The sequence below is a fragment of the Odocoileus virginianus genome, chromosome 9 (genome assembly GCF_023699985.2).
Source record: "Odocoileus virginianus isolate 20LAN1187 ecotype Illinois chromosome 9, Ovbor_1.2, whole genome shotgun sequence".
NCBI classification, from domain to species: domain Eukaryota; kingdom Metazoa; phylum Chordata; class Mammalia; order Artiodactyla; family Cervidae; genus Odocoileus; species Odocoileus virginianus.
Window position 1 is genome coordinate 55,896,403 of NC_069682.1, and position 12,823 is coordinate 55,909,225.

General features: G+C 52.5%; 2 protein-coding genes across 4 annotated transcripts in view; one reads left to right on the plus strand and one right to left on the minus strand.

Moving 5' to 3' along the window:
• FAM110A (family with sequence similarity 110 member A) overlaps nt 1–12,823 on the minus strand; it is a 96,697-nt gene that overhangs the window by 10,923 nt on the left and 72,951 nt on the right. The window lies entirely within an intron of this gene.
• The window catches only part of ANGPT4 (angiopoietin 4), a 48,527-nt gene continuing 36,433 nt past the window's right edge, over nt 730–12,823 (plus strand). For 2 of the 3 annotated variants that reach the window (XM_070472493.1, XM_020900877.2), the window contains exon 1: nt 734–1,233. In XM_070472493.1, coding sequence (XP_070328594.1) covers nt 925–1,233 — 309 coding nt within the window. In that variant the 5' untranslated portion in view covers nt 734–924. Of the gene's footprint in view, nt 1,234–12,823 lie in introns of all 3 variants that reach the window. The other variant, XM_070472494.1, reaches the window with a different exon arrangement.

Sequence of the window (12,823 nt, forward strand, 5' to 3'; positions counted from 1 at the left end):
CAAAATCTACTTGCCCATTCCAGCCAAAGGCAGCCCCAGCACAATCTGCCTCAAGACAAGAACATGTTCTCATTACTGTCACAGCCCCGGAGCCAGGGCCGCCCTAAGGTCCGGCACCCCTCCATGCCCCAAGGGAGAAGGGAGGATGGGAGCCTGGCTGAGGCGCCCACTTCCCTGGCCTTGCAAGGATTTTCTCTGTCTCTAGAAACAGATTGAACTGGCTGCCTCCTCCCCAGTCTCACCCCACTGCCCCCCTCCCCATTGCTCTGTCTAAGGTCACTCTGCTGTGTTCCAAGGCTAACACGAAATCAGAAGGGGTAGGTGGAGGGGGAGAAGGAGTAGGCGCTGGGGGCTGAAATTTGAGATCCCAGCCTTGCGAGGAGAGGTTGGAGAGAGACACGGAAAGACAGAGACAGAAAAAGAGAATTCAGTTGCCTTTGGTTTTCCGAAGCGGGCAGCTTGCGGGTTTGGGATGTGTGTGTGTGTGTGTGTGTGTGTATGTGTGTGTGTGTGTGTCTTGTTTTCTTTCCTCCCCTCTGGCAGGGAGGCCAGGCCTCCACTGGATCATAAAAGGACTCAGAGGCGAGGCAGGCAGAGCCAGCCAGTGCAGGGAAATAGCAGCAGTGTGTGGACACGCATGAGGAGGCAGGAAGGGAAAGGGGGAAGAATAGAGGTGAGGGGGTGGCCAGGGGCGGGAGCGTGCAGCGGTGGGAGGAAGCGGAGCAGCTGTGGTATTTGGAGCAATTATAAATAGCCGCCTGGACAGAGCTTGGCCAAACAGGGCTTTGCAGCTGCGGCGGCTGTGCAGGCAAGCCTGGCCACTGTTGGCCAACGGCGGGTGCAAACAGTGCGCAGAGATAGGTGGCAGACAGGCCCAGCCCCGGGGCTCTGACTCGACACCCCTCACCATCGCCACATCTCTGGATGCCCTCCCGACCAGCCATGCTGCTGGGTGGCCTCCTCCTCATTGTGGCCTCTACAACTATGGCCCAGCAGAGGGGGCAGGAAGCCGCCGGGAGCCGCCAGGCCCACCGAGTCCAGCAGGGCCAATGCAGCTACACCTTCGTGCTGCCAGAGCCTGAGCCCTGCCCATCCGAGCCTGAGGTCTTCAGGGTCTCTAACAGTCCCCAGAGGGACTCCCAGGGGGCTGCACTGAACCTAGGAGAGTGGTCAAGACAGCGGATTCGACAGCTGGAAAAAATGCTGGAGAACAACACGCAGTGGCTGCAGAAGGTAAGGGCTGGGTCTGCAGGGCGGTGAGGGCAGCGAACAACAGGTGGAGCATCTACCCCAGAGCCCTGCCCTGGACACAGATGACCAGGCTAATAGGGCCCTTGTCTCTGAATTGTACATATTGGAATGATGAGGCCCAGAGAAGGGGCAGAGATGAGCCTGAGACCACACAACGAGACTGAGAGAAGTCAGAACTGGAAACCTAACTCCCCAACTGCCATTCATTCATCCAGTGTGGACAAGTCCCGTCTTAGGAGCAGCAAATGCAGCAATAAGCAGAAGAGTACATTCCCTTCTGGACCAGTATAGGAAAGAGACAATAAAGGGATGAACAATATGTACTCTGTCAGAGGTGAAGGAAAATGAGAAAGGGAAAAAGGCAAGGAGTGACAAGAGGTGGCTATTTGAAGTCAGATAATCAGAGAGGATGGGCTTCCCCGGTAGCTCAGACGGTAAAGTGTCTGCCTCCAATGTGGGAGACCCAGGTTCAATCCCTGAGTCGGGAAGATCCCCTGGAGAAGGAAATGGCAACCCACTACAGTATTCTTGCCTGGAGAATCCCATGGACTGAAGATCCTGGTAGGCAGTCCATGGGGTCACAAAGAGTTGGACATGACTGAACGACTTCACTTCTTCACTTCAATCAGAGAGGATTTCTCAGAGGAGGTGACATTTGAGACCAGAGAACAAGTGAAGTGATGGAGCGACCTGGGAAGGTTTCTGGGGGGAGGCTATTCCCAGCCAAGGGACCAGCAAGTGCAAAGGCTGTGTGGTGGGAATGTAGTTGGGGTACCTGGGGAACAGCAGCATGGCTGGAACAGAGAGGGAGGGCGACAGAGGGTTGAGGGACAAAATCCAAGAGGTGAGGGGAGAGCAGACCGTGTCAGGCCTTGAGGGCCACTGGAAGAACTTTGGCTCTTCCTCTGAACTTCACAGGTGCCATCGCAGGGTTTTGAGCAGGTGAGACACACCTGAGTTAGTTTTAACAGAATAGACTATAAGGGACAGATTTGATGCTGGGAGCCCAAGGAAGAGACCGCTGTAGCCATCAGGCAAGAAGTGATGGAGGCGCGAAGCAGGACAGGACAGCAGGAGGGGGTGTGGCCAGTCAGATTCTGGTATATTCCGAAGGGGAAGCTAATGGGCTCTGCTGATGAACTGGATATGGGGTGGCAGAGATGAGGGGGCTGAGGACCCCAGTGCCATTTTGACCTGATGCCGGAGCCACTCTAGGGTCCCCTGTCCTCATTCTTTCAGCAGATTTTCTGAGCATCTGCTGTGTGCCAGGCTCTAGGCAAGAAACCGAGGTGAACAGAGCAAGTTCAACCCTAGGTGGAGTGAGGAAAGCATCCTATGATGTCCAAGATGGGGAGCAGTCCCTCTTTATCCCATGGTTCAAATTGTTCAAACCATTTGCCGGGTCAGCAAACAATGTTTTGCTCCCCCAGTACATGCATATTTATTTAGTATTTGTGCACCCTATTAATATAATATGTACAGGGTATGACACAAGTGAAAACTTTGAGAAGATAACATGAAATCACATAAATTAGAGTTCCAGTGGCTTCCTCCTGTTTTCTAAAGGACGGCCTTTTGCATACCCTGGGTTGACCATCTCCCAGGTGGAGAGTTATACTTATCTAACCAAGCTGATTTGTGCACATACTCAAATACACACTTAAACTCCTGTTTCATTCCTGCCCTGACCATCTATCTCCTCAGCCTCCTATTCACCACCTTCCCATAGTCCCTGTCTACTTGCCCCTCCTACCTTGCAACAGTTACAGCTGCCACCATCCTACTCTTAGGTCCCCCCTCAAGGGAGCTCTTGGCCACATACACTGGATCACAGAGGGCTCCATGCTGCCTGAAATCTGTGTGTCTTCTGGCAGCTGTTTCCAGTCCTGTAAGGGTCATGCCAAGCCTCGTCTCCTCCTCAGCCTCCATTTCACCATCCTCTCACCAGACCACGGATCTCCTACTTCAAAGTATGGGGCCTACCCCACACTTGCAGATTCACCTATGCACCCACCAGTCCCCAGGGCCTTTCTCTAGCTCATGGGCCAAAGTCACTCTTTCACACCTGTGGGTCGCATCCTCTGCAACCCCTGAACCTCCTCAAACCAACCATTCCTCCTGTGTCTCTAACAACTCCTCCCTTTAGGCTGTTCCTTCCCCTCAGTCTTTAGTTGCATTTCCCGTGTTAAAGAAAGAAAGAAAGAGGAAGGGGAGGAGGAGGAGGAGAGAGAACAAGACCCTTCTCCAGCCTATACCTTCTGACTTCTGGCCTGGCTCTCAGAAGTGTACGAGCTCTGCCTCCGCTTCCTCCTCCATCCCATCCTTTCCCTAAGTAGCCTCCCACTTCCCATTTCCTACATCCAGTGGCCACCATTCAGTCTTCATCTTACTTGACCTCTTGGCAAATTTAGTATCGCTAATCAATACCATCCTTCCAGAAACTGTCTCCATCAGCCTGTCCTCATCTACCACTCTGACTGCTTTCCCTACCTCCATCCTGGACCCGTCACCTCCATCTTCTACTTGGATGGTCATCACAACTGCTGTCCTAGGCTCCATTTCCACCCAGACCCTAATAGTCCATTCTGTATTCAGCAGACAGAGTGGTCCTGTTAAAACCTAAGCTAGGTTAGTTTCTCCTCAAAACCCTCCTGGGGCTCCCACTCTCTTTAGTTATTCTTTTACTGAGCAAAAATCCTTGCTAGTTGCAACACCCCTCACCCAGACATGTAAGTAGCTCACTCCTGACCCACCTCAGGTCTTCTACTTAGACTTCACCTCCTCGGAAAGGCCCCTCCTGTCCACCACATTTAAAATAGCCACCCTCATTATGGTCCTTTCACCCAGCTTTGGTTTTCTCCCTTAGCACCTACCACCACTTGTTCTTAAAAACATTTCTTTTGGTCTGTGAGCTCTAAGAAGATAGGGGCCACGTCTGTTTTGTTTGTTACTGGGTTCTCAGGGCTTAGAACAGTGCCTGGCACATAGTAGGTGCTCAATACATGTCTGTTGAATGGCTGGATGCACCATGGTCTTCCCATCTCTCAGGCCATTCCTGCTCCTCCCCTCCTCCTGAAACGTTGCTGTTTTCCAGGGCAGAGTCTGTTTGTTGCTTCCTCTCACAGTTTGTGGCACAACCCCCAGGGCTGCCCCCACCTCTAGCACTCCCATAGCACCATCTCCTCCTGCTCCATGATGACACCAAACCAACATCTGTGGGGCTCCCGACCTCCCCTCTGAGGGCTCACAGGTTCTCAACTCCAAAGCTGCCTGAAACTAAGATCTTCCCTCCCACCCCCTACCCCACCTATTCTGCTGAAGGTAGTACCACCCAGCCAGCAGGTCATCTGTGGCCCTGGGGTGTCCTTAACCCTACCCCACTCCCAGGCAGCAGGTCCTATCCATCCTGTCCCCTCAGCTTCTCAGCTCATCCTCCTGTCTTCCTCACTGCCCTGGCCCTTGTCACCTCTCTCCTGGACACTGCTCTCACCTTCCACCTGCTTTGTCTACCCCAAGCCTCACCCTCTCATCCCTCTTCAACTCCCCTGGGTCCCTGGTGCTTGGATAACATTGGTTGAGCCAGATGATAGATTTAAACCAATGGGTTTCAGGTTAGGAGGTCACCCAGCTCACCTCTTCATCTGGCAGTCGAGTGTCCTCTCCAAATAGCTGTCCACATAGCCTGATAATCCCGGGCAAGGCTCACCATGGAGCCCTGTGGGGTTCAAGAGTTCCCATGTGGAAATCAGGTGGATCTGACTTTACATCCCAGCCCCAGCACTTACTTGCCATGTGGCTGTGGATGAGCAAAGCTCAGTTTTCCCTTCCTTGAAGTGGAGACAACAACAGTATGGTAGAGGGTTGGCTGCAAGGATCAGTGAGACCACTAACTCACCCCTCTCAGCTGCATGGGTAACTCACCTGGGCAAGGATGCAGTAGCTGAACCAGCTATTAGTTAATTCAGCATCATCTCTATAGGAGCCCTGCACCACTGGTCCTGGTCAAGTTAATCCAAGGGTGGCAGCTAACTTGGGGCAGGGAGTGTCACTTGTCCATACTGGTGTTCTCTGCGGTCCCCAGTCCTACCCGATCTCTACTGGGGTCCAAGCAGAGGTTTGTCCTGCCATCTCCTGAGTGTGCTTGGGTTGCGTGTTCCCTTCAGGCCGTTTGGTCTTTGGGTCACCGCCAGGTCAGCCTGTGCCAGTGGAGCCTGCCCCAAGGTCAAACCCCATCAGCAGTCACTTTTCTCTGGGTTCCTCTTTAGGCAGCAGCATAGCCTGGAAAGTGAGAGCCCCAACTCCGGAGCCCAACTTTTTTAATTCGAGGCTCAATCTGCCCTTTTCTGACTGTGTAACCTATGGCAAGTTGCTTCACCTCTCTGAATCTCTGTTTCCTCACCAATAAAATGCAATGCCAACACTACCTACCTCTAAGAAGGTTTACTGAGATAACGCACATGAAGTCCTTGGCCCAGAACCTGTCATACAGTAAATTCTCAATCAATGTCAGCTGTTTCCATGAGGAACTCTCCTTGGAAAGAAACACAAATCCCGAAATTCTTGAGTCCTTCCTTCCCCAGATAAGACACAGGGCCACTGGCTCAGGGGTATGAGGCACCTGAACAGTCATCTCTCTCCCTCCAATCAGGAATACTTGCTACCTTGTGACCATGACCTTCCTCTGGTTCTTCTCTCATGCATTCTCTTAGTCTGGGCTTATCTCAGAGTCTTTGAAACTTGAGGGCCTCTTTTTGGCTTCTGCTACAATCTCTCAGAAGAGAGGAAAAAAAAAAGTTTTAAAATAGTCTCATCACCATTGCCATCAGGGATGACTGGGGAAGACCGGCCTCCCAGACCGAGCTCTCAGCAAGTTTCATTCAGCTGGGAAGTTACAGAGAAGAGCCTCCCTCCCTCGTGTCCCCAACCCCTCTCCCTCTTTCCAGTCCAGTGTACAGATGAGCAAACTCAGAGGCCAGAGAGGGGAAGGAACTTGCCAGAATGACACAGCAGGGAGACCCAAAGTCCACTTCTCCAAAGTCTGGGCTCCTCCTGAAACTCTGGAGGGTGTGAAGGAGGTGGGGGAGGCCAGATCTGAGACAATGGGGGTGCTCCCTTCCAGAATCCCAAATTCCCTAATACCCACTCTCTTCTTCCAGCTATTCGGCCTGTGCTCAGGGTGCATGGGGGTGCCCCATCCCTGCTCCCTCTCTCCCTTCCTCACTCCCCTCCCCTTCCCTTCCTCCCACTGGTCTCCTTTTCCTCCCCCTCCCCCTCCTCCTGGAAGCCTCTGCCCCAGTGACTCATGTCTGGAGCCATCAGCTCGGTGGGCTGCACATCAGCTCTTGGCTCTGCTCCACTCCTTCATCTGGGTGAAGAGCTGCAGCAGGAATGTTGAGGGGAACGGGGAGGGTGGGGGTGGGCAGAACCAGCTGGAGAGCAGGCATCCCTCGCTGGGCTGTGCATCCCAGTGGTTAGTGCCTGGCTTCTAAGTCCCTCGCAGACTCAGGAATACTTGCTGTGAGTGTGAGACAAGAAAGTGAAAGCACCTACTCCTGATATTTGATGTGGGGCTAAGAGAGGCAGAGCCTGGAAAGCATCCGCCCAGAGCAGGTGCTTAATAAAGACCCACTCCTGTCCTGTCACCCCCCAGCGCCCCGGGCCTCTCCATCAGGAAGTGCCATACTTAGTCCTCGTCGCATGAGAAGAGTGAGGAAACACAAGTCCCCAGGCTCCTGTCCCACCCTCAGCACCTAAGGGCAGGAGAGCTTCCGCTGAGCCTCCAGAGTCCCAGGAGCAGGGCAGACTCTGAACCGCCAAACCTGGGGGCCCTCTACTTTCTCGTCTGTACCAAGAACAGCTAGCCCTCTCTGCTTGTCTTCCTGTGTATCCCCGCCTCTCTCTCTCTGTCTCTGTGTCTCTGTGTCTCTCGTCCTGTGGCTCTCACGGTGGCCTGACTCACCTTCTCTAAGTGTGCAGGTGCCCGTCACTAGCATTCTCTCTCCTGTCTGGCTGGCGTCTCCCTAGCTTTCTCCCTGTCTCACACTCGGGCTCCCCCTGGTCCGCCCACTCCTATGCCATCCATCTCTCCTGCCTTTACCTTCCGGGGTGTCTGCATGCTCCATCCACACTGGAGGACATCCCAGCGCTATGGCCAGCACCCCACTCCCAGCTAGGCTCAGCCGGGGCCTCCTTCTCTTCCCCTTCTGTGCCCAAAGCCAAAGAGAGGAGGGTCAGGGACTGGACAGGAGCCCCCCAGCCTCTGCTGTTCTCTCCGGGACCCTGACGTCAAACCTCAGAATAACTCAGCCCCTCGGCCCAGTGGTCGTAAGGCCTCGCCTGGCTGGATGTGGGTCAGAAGCACGTCCAGCGGGAGCACATCGTGGGGTCCTGGCCCAGCCCAAGATCCTCCCAAACTGGCCAGGACTCCCAACTGCCCTGGCCTCCCCAGGCTGCCCGTAAATTCTTGGCATTTTCGGCTTGGTTATCCAAACAAGAAATGGATCTCGGCTGCCGAACAAAATGTCTTGGGGTTTGATTTCCTAACCTCACTGCTGGCTCCTCTAGACAGTTCGGGGCTGGGGGGGGGGGGGGTGGGGAGAATAGCATCTGCTTCTTGGAAGAATGCTTCTCCCTTTTCCAAGAAGGGAGCCTAGAAACAGCTGGCACAGATGCCCTTGGCCTAGGGATGACCAGGGGGCAGCAGCAACACGGCCCCTCACACGGGATTCCCCAGAGGAACCGGCCGGTCCTGTACTTCTGGCTCTCTCCTCCCGGTCCCCAGAGCTCAGCCGGGCTGGAATATACACAGATCCTCTCTCCCCTTCATTCCTTGAGCGGGAAATGTGAGAAAACAGGCCCCAGGTCTGCCCTTAAGCCTGTACCTCTGCCTAGACTCTGGCCTCTGAGTGTTTGCTTAGCCCTGGAGTTGGCTCTGAAATGCCTGGAATGGAGCCTGAATCAAGGGCCATGTCCCAGAGGGCTTGCCAGCCAACTGTGGGCCCTGGGGAAGCCACCTGCCTCAAGTAGTGCCTCTGCAAAGTGGAATTTAAAATACTGCCTCCCAGCGAGAGGGTAGGATAAAGAAATAGACCAGGAGTTATGGCTGGCATTTACGAAGCCCTTCCTGTGTGCCAGACACTGTCCTTTGTGCCCTGTGAGAATGATTGCACTGAATTGTCACAATGAGCCTATAAAGGAAGATTGCCTGCCCATTCGCAGATGAAAAAACAAAAGGTGGTGACTTGCCCAAGGTCCCATGACCAAGAAAGGTGGGTCACGTTCACCCTTAGACTGTCTAATGCCAGAAACCACACTCTCAGCACTTACGCCAGTTCCTGGCTAATCGACAAGACCCATCCATTGTGTCCTGGTCCCCGGGTACTCAGTTGGGGCCTGGGGAGCAGAGGTCCTTGGCCGCCAGAGGGGAAACTCACAGGGTCTAGATTTTCCCCTTCCCCCAGGAGGCCCTCAGCCAAGGAGAACTTGTGCCAGAGAAGATTCACATAGCACCTCAGTCTTCAAGGACAGCCCTTGAGAACTGAGTGGACTCCAAACCTCCATCTAGGCGTCCTCACTGTTACAACCTCCCTCCTTGTACCAGGGCCTGGGGTAAATCCGACACAAACTGAGCATGAGCCTTGGGGTCCCACTGACTCAATCTGAATCCCATCTCCACTGCCTGCTGGCTGTGTGTTCTCACTTTGCCAGTTTGTGCCTCAATTTTCTTGCCTGTGAAACAGGGACAATAGTAGAAGCCACTTTGCAGGTTGCCATGGAGATTAAATGAATGAATATACATGCAGGACTGAAGACAGTGCCTGACAGAGCCCAGGAAAGCAAGCTGTTGTAAACACACTGGGGGAACTTCCCCGGCAGTCCAGTGGTTAAGACTTTGCCTTTCAGTGCCTTTCAGCCAAGATCCCACATGCCTTGCTGCCAAAACACCACAACATAAAACAGAAACTATATAGCAGCAAATTCAATAAAGACTTTAAAAATGGTCCACATTTTTTTTAATCTTCAAAAAAAAAGAAAGGAAGAAAGAAAGAAAAACATACTGAGGATGCTCAGCCCAGGAAAGGAATCCATCTTGGAATCAGCACAGGAATGCCAACTTTTCTGCATCCTGCCTGTGTGATCTTGGGAAAGTCCCTTTTTCTGTTCCCTGGGCCTCGGTTTCCTCTTCTTCAAAGTTGGGGGTGGTGGTGCCTGAAACCAACACCTCAGGTGAGGACAAAATGAAGTAAAGCATGTAGAAGCCTGGTGGGGTAGGCAGGCAGGTGAGGAGATGACTGGGGCTTGAGGCTGAAAGTAAAACTATGTCCCTTGGCCAGAGGAACAGAGCCTCAGAAGCTTGGAATGGAGGAGACTTGTGGCCCTTCGCCCCTGACTCCAGTCCAGCACACGTTGGTCTGCTAAATGAGGCCGAAGAAAGGAAGGTGATTCCCAGGCAGCTGAGGGGAACCCCCACAGGAAAGCTCTGCAAAAGCTGTAAGTGGCCCCCCCAGGCAAAGAGATGAGCTGGAGAGAGGCTGCAGATGAGGGGCTGGGGCCTCTTCCTCCAGAGTCACGCTGACCTGGGGTCCAATCCCAGCTCTACCTCTTGCCAACAGCCCTAGTTGTTTTCCTCAGGTTATGACTAATTTTCAGCATGCAAATATTGAGAAATATGGAATTGCGTGAAGACGCAGAGGGGAAAAATAATCATTGTCATCATTATCCCCTGGTTATTTCCTTGCTGCTCATTCTGTGCATTTTAAATGGTTACTGAAATGTTTCAGATGGCTGAAAAGGTAGAGAGAAAGATCAGATGAAATTTCTTGTCCCTAAAAACCAGCTTAAGTAACAAAATTTTATCAATCCCTTTAAGCCCCTGCCCCACTCCTGCCTCCCTCCCCCACCAGAGATAGCTACTGTTGTTATGCCCGATGTCCGAATCCCCGAGCGGGAAGAGAGAAAGCTACCAAGAGACAATGCAAAACGCAAGAAGGGAGTTTATTGCTAGCTCGAGCTAGGGCCCCCGCTGTGTCCAACGCAGTGGCGCACAGGCTGAGAGCCCCGAGCCCGGTTTTCTACCCATATTTATAGAACATCCAATTTCAAACATAAGCAGGGGTCATTTAGCGAAGCGGATTGGTTACATGTTCGCGGGGGTCTTTTCATTGGTCAGACATTCGCGCGCGCGGGATCTTTCCGTAAACAAGTTCTGATTGGCTGTATCTGGGTGGCCTGATAGTCTCTGACTGGTTGTGTCTTGGTGACCTGATAGTCGCCTTAGTTGCCAGGGTGAGGGCCTGGTCTTCCTGCTTTTGCCTCTTATCATGGCGTTATTTGCTCTTCCTACATTCCCCCCTGTCTTTTGATTATGGGGAGGAATCTTCCTCTTCTTTATTTCGACCTATCGGCCGGTATTGTTGTCTTAGCACCATAATCTGGATAGTATTTAGCTGTGTCCTGATAAAGGTGATTAGTTTATTTAAAATGCAGGGCCCAATTGTAAGTATTAGTATTAACAGTAAAAGTGGGCCCAGGAGGGTTGAGACCAGAGTGGTTAGCCAGGGTGACCAGGATCCAAACCATTCCCACCATCCCCGTTGGGCTTCCCGTTCCCTTTTGCGTTGCGCTAGTCCCTCTCTCACTTTCGCCATTGAATCCCTCACCACACCTGTATGGTCTGCATAGAAACAGCATTCTTCTCCAAGAGCTGCGCAGACCCCACCTTGCTGGAGAAAAACTAAGTCTAATCCCCTCCTATTTTGCAATACTACTTCAGACAAGGAGGTTAGAGACTTTTCTAGGTGGCTGATTGATTCTTCTATACGAGTCAGGTCCTCATCTATGGCTGCTCGGAGAGAGGACAGCTCCTTGGTTTGTAGAGACAGTGAAGCTATTCCTGTTCCTGCTCCTGTCAACCCGAGGCTGAATAAAGCAGCCATGGTGATTACACTAAGTGGCTCTCTCTTTTTTCTACGTACTCCTTGGTCCCAATGTGAGTACATAACCTCTTCAGAATGGTATAAAATCTTTGGCATTATAGCAACCAGGACACAAAATTCTTGACTCTGGTTAAAAACCTTCACATTCAAACATGGGGTCAACCCCGTATGTGAACAAATCCACCATCCCCCGACCCCTGGCACAATCCAGTCCTTTCCTTGAAGGCTTAGATTACCTTCAGTCTGAGCACAAAGGGAAGTCTTGTCCCGTGGTACTGTGCCTAGGCAAAGTCCTTGTCCCCATACCTCCTTCATCGTGAGACCAACCTTACGTTCCTCCCACCGACATTGGGGTGGGTTCTGGCCTGAAGATAAGTTATAGGAGACGTTGAGGCCTATGGCCTCATAGTAAGGGGGGCGAAGATCATAGCACAGCCAGCAGGATTGGGTTGCATTAGGGTCAGTATTATTTAAAGTTGCAAAAGCTGCATTTACTAAAGCCCATAGAGGATCTTGGGGGGGCGGACTAACAGTTGTGGGTGCTCTCTGCGAACCAGATTTAGAGGGACCAGGCTCTGAGGTCCCTCTGGCCTCTGGGCTAGGCCTGCGCGGGGGCGGGGGTCTTGGAGCTATCACCTGGTTTGGTCCCAAAGCTACTTTGGGGCCAAATAGAGTGATCCCAGCTTTAATTTAAGCTCAAACCGGACTCCCATGTCATATCCGTTCTTGTAAAGACGGAGGCCCCAGGCTCGGCCAAAATCCCACCTGGTAAACTTTTTTCCTTCATCTGTGAACTCAATCTGTAATGGGAAGCATTGTCCAGGCTTAGGTGATACTCCCCAAGAGCATTTTTGGGTGTTCGGGGGTGATTTTACCCGAATGAGGTCTTTGTTAGAGCTAGAGAGCCAATGGACCGTCCCTGTAGTTTCACATCCCCAGGCGGCGCAATAAAAAGAATCAACTCCCCCACATTTATTAATTTGGTTCCGATCCCTCCCTCCCCCGGGGCAGACATATACGGGTATTTGTTCGTAAGATTTTGGGCCCTTACCCTCACAATTACGGGTGAATAAGCCGAAAGAGCCATGAGCAAAGAAGTCAGTCAGCTGGTGGGGACCAAAGCCGTTGCTGTCAGCTGCCAGGACGCATAGATCGAAGGTCAAAACGGGCCACCATGTTCCCCGAGGGGCCACATTCGAGCTTGAGTTGATCAGTTCTCCGGTCTCTGGATTGTAGACCACCCAAGTCATGTTGACTGGATGATGGGGATTGTTCATGTGGCCGCGAGAAGTCATCCCTGGATTGATGAGGGCTGCCATCAGCAAGAGGACTAGGAGGCTCCCCGGCGGGTGAGCTTCAATTTCAAAGGATCCGACGGATGAACATTCGCCTTCCATTCTGTCTGTGCCTTATTTCGTTCCTCTGGCGTGGCTTGCCGCACGTCGTTGCAGTGAACCCAGGGTCCAATCCCGTCAACCTTAACAGCGGTAGGGGTGGTTAGGAGAACAACATAAGGACCTTTCCATCTAGGTTCTAATACTCTAGATTGGTGTCGTTTTACCCAAACCCAATCACCCGGGCTAATATTATGTGTGGGGAGGGCCTTCTCATTTTGGTCCTCGTATACCTCCCGGATC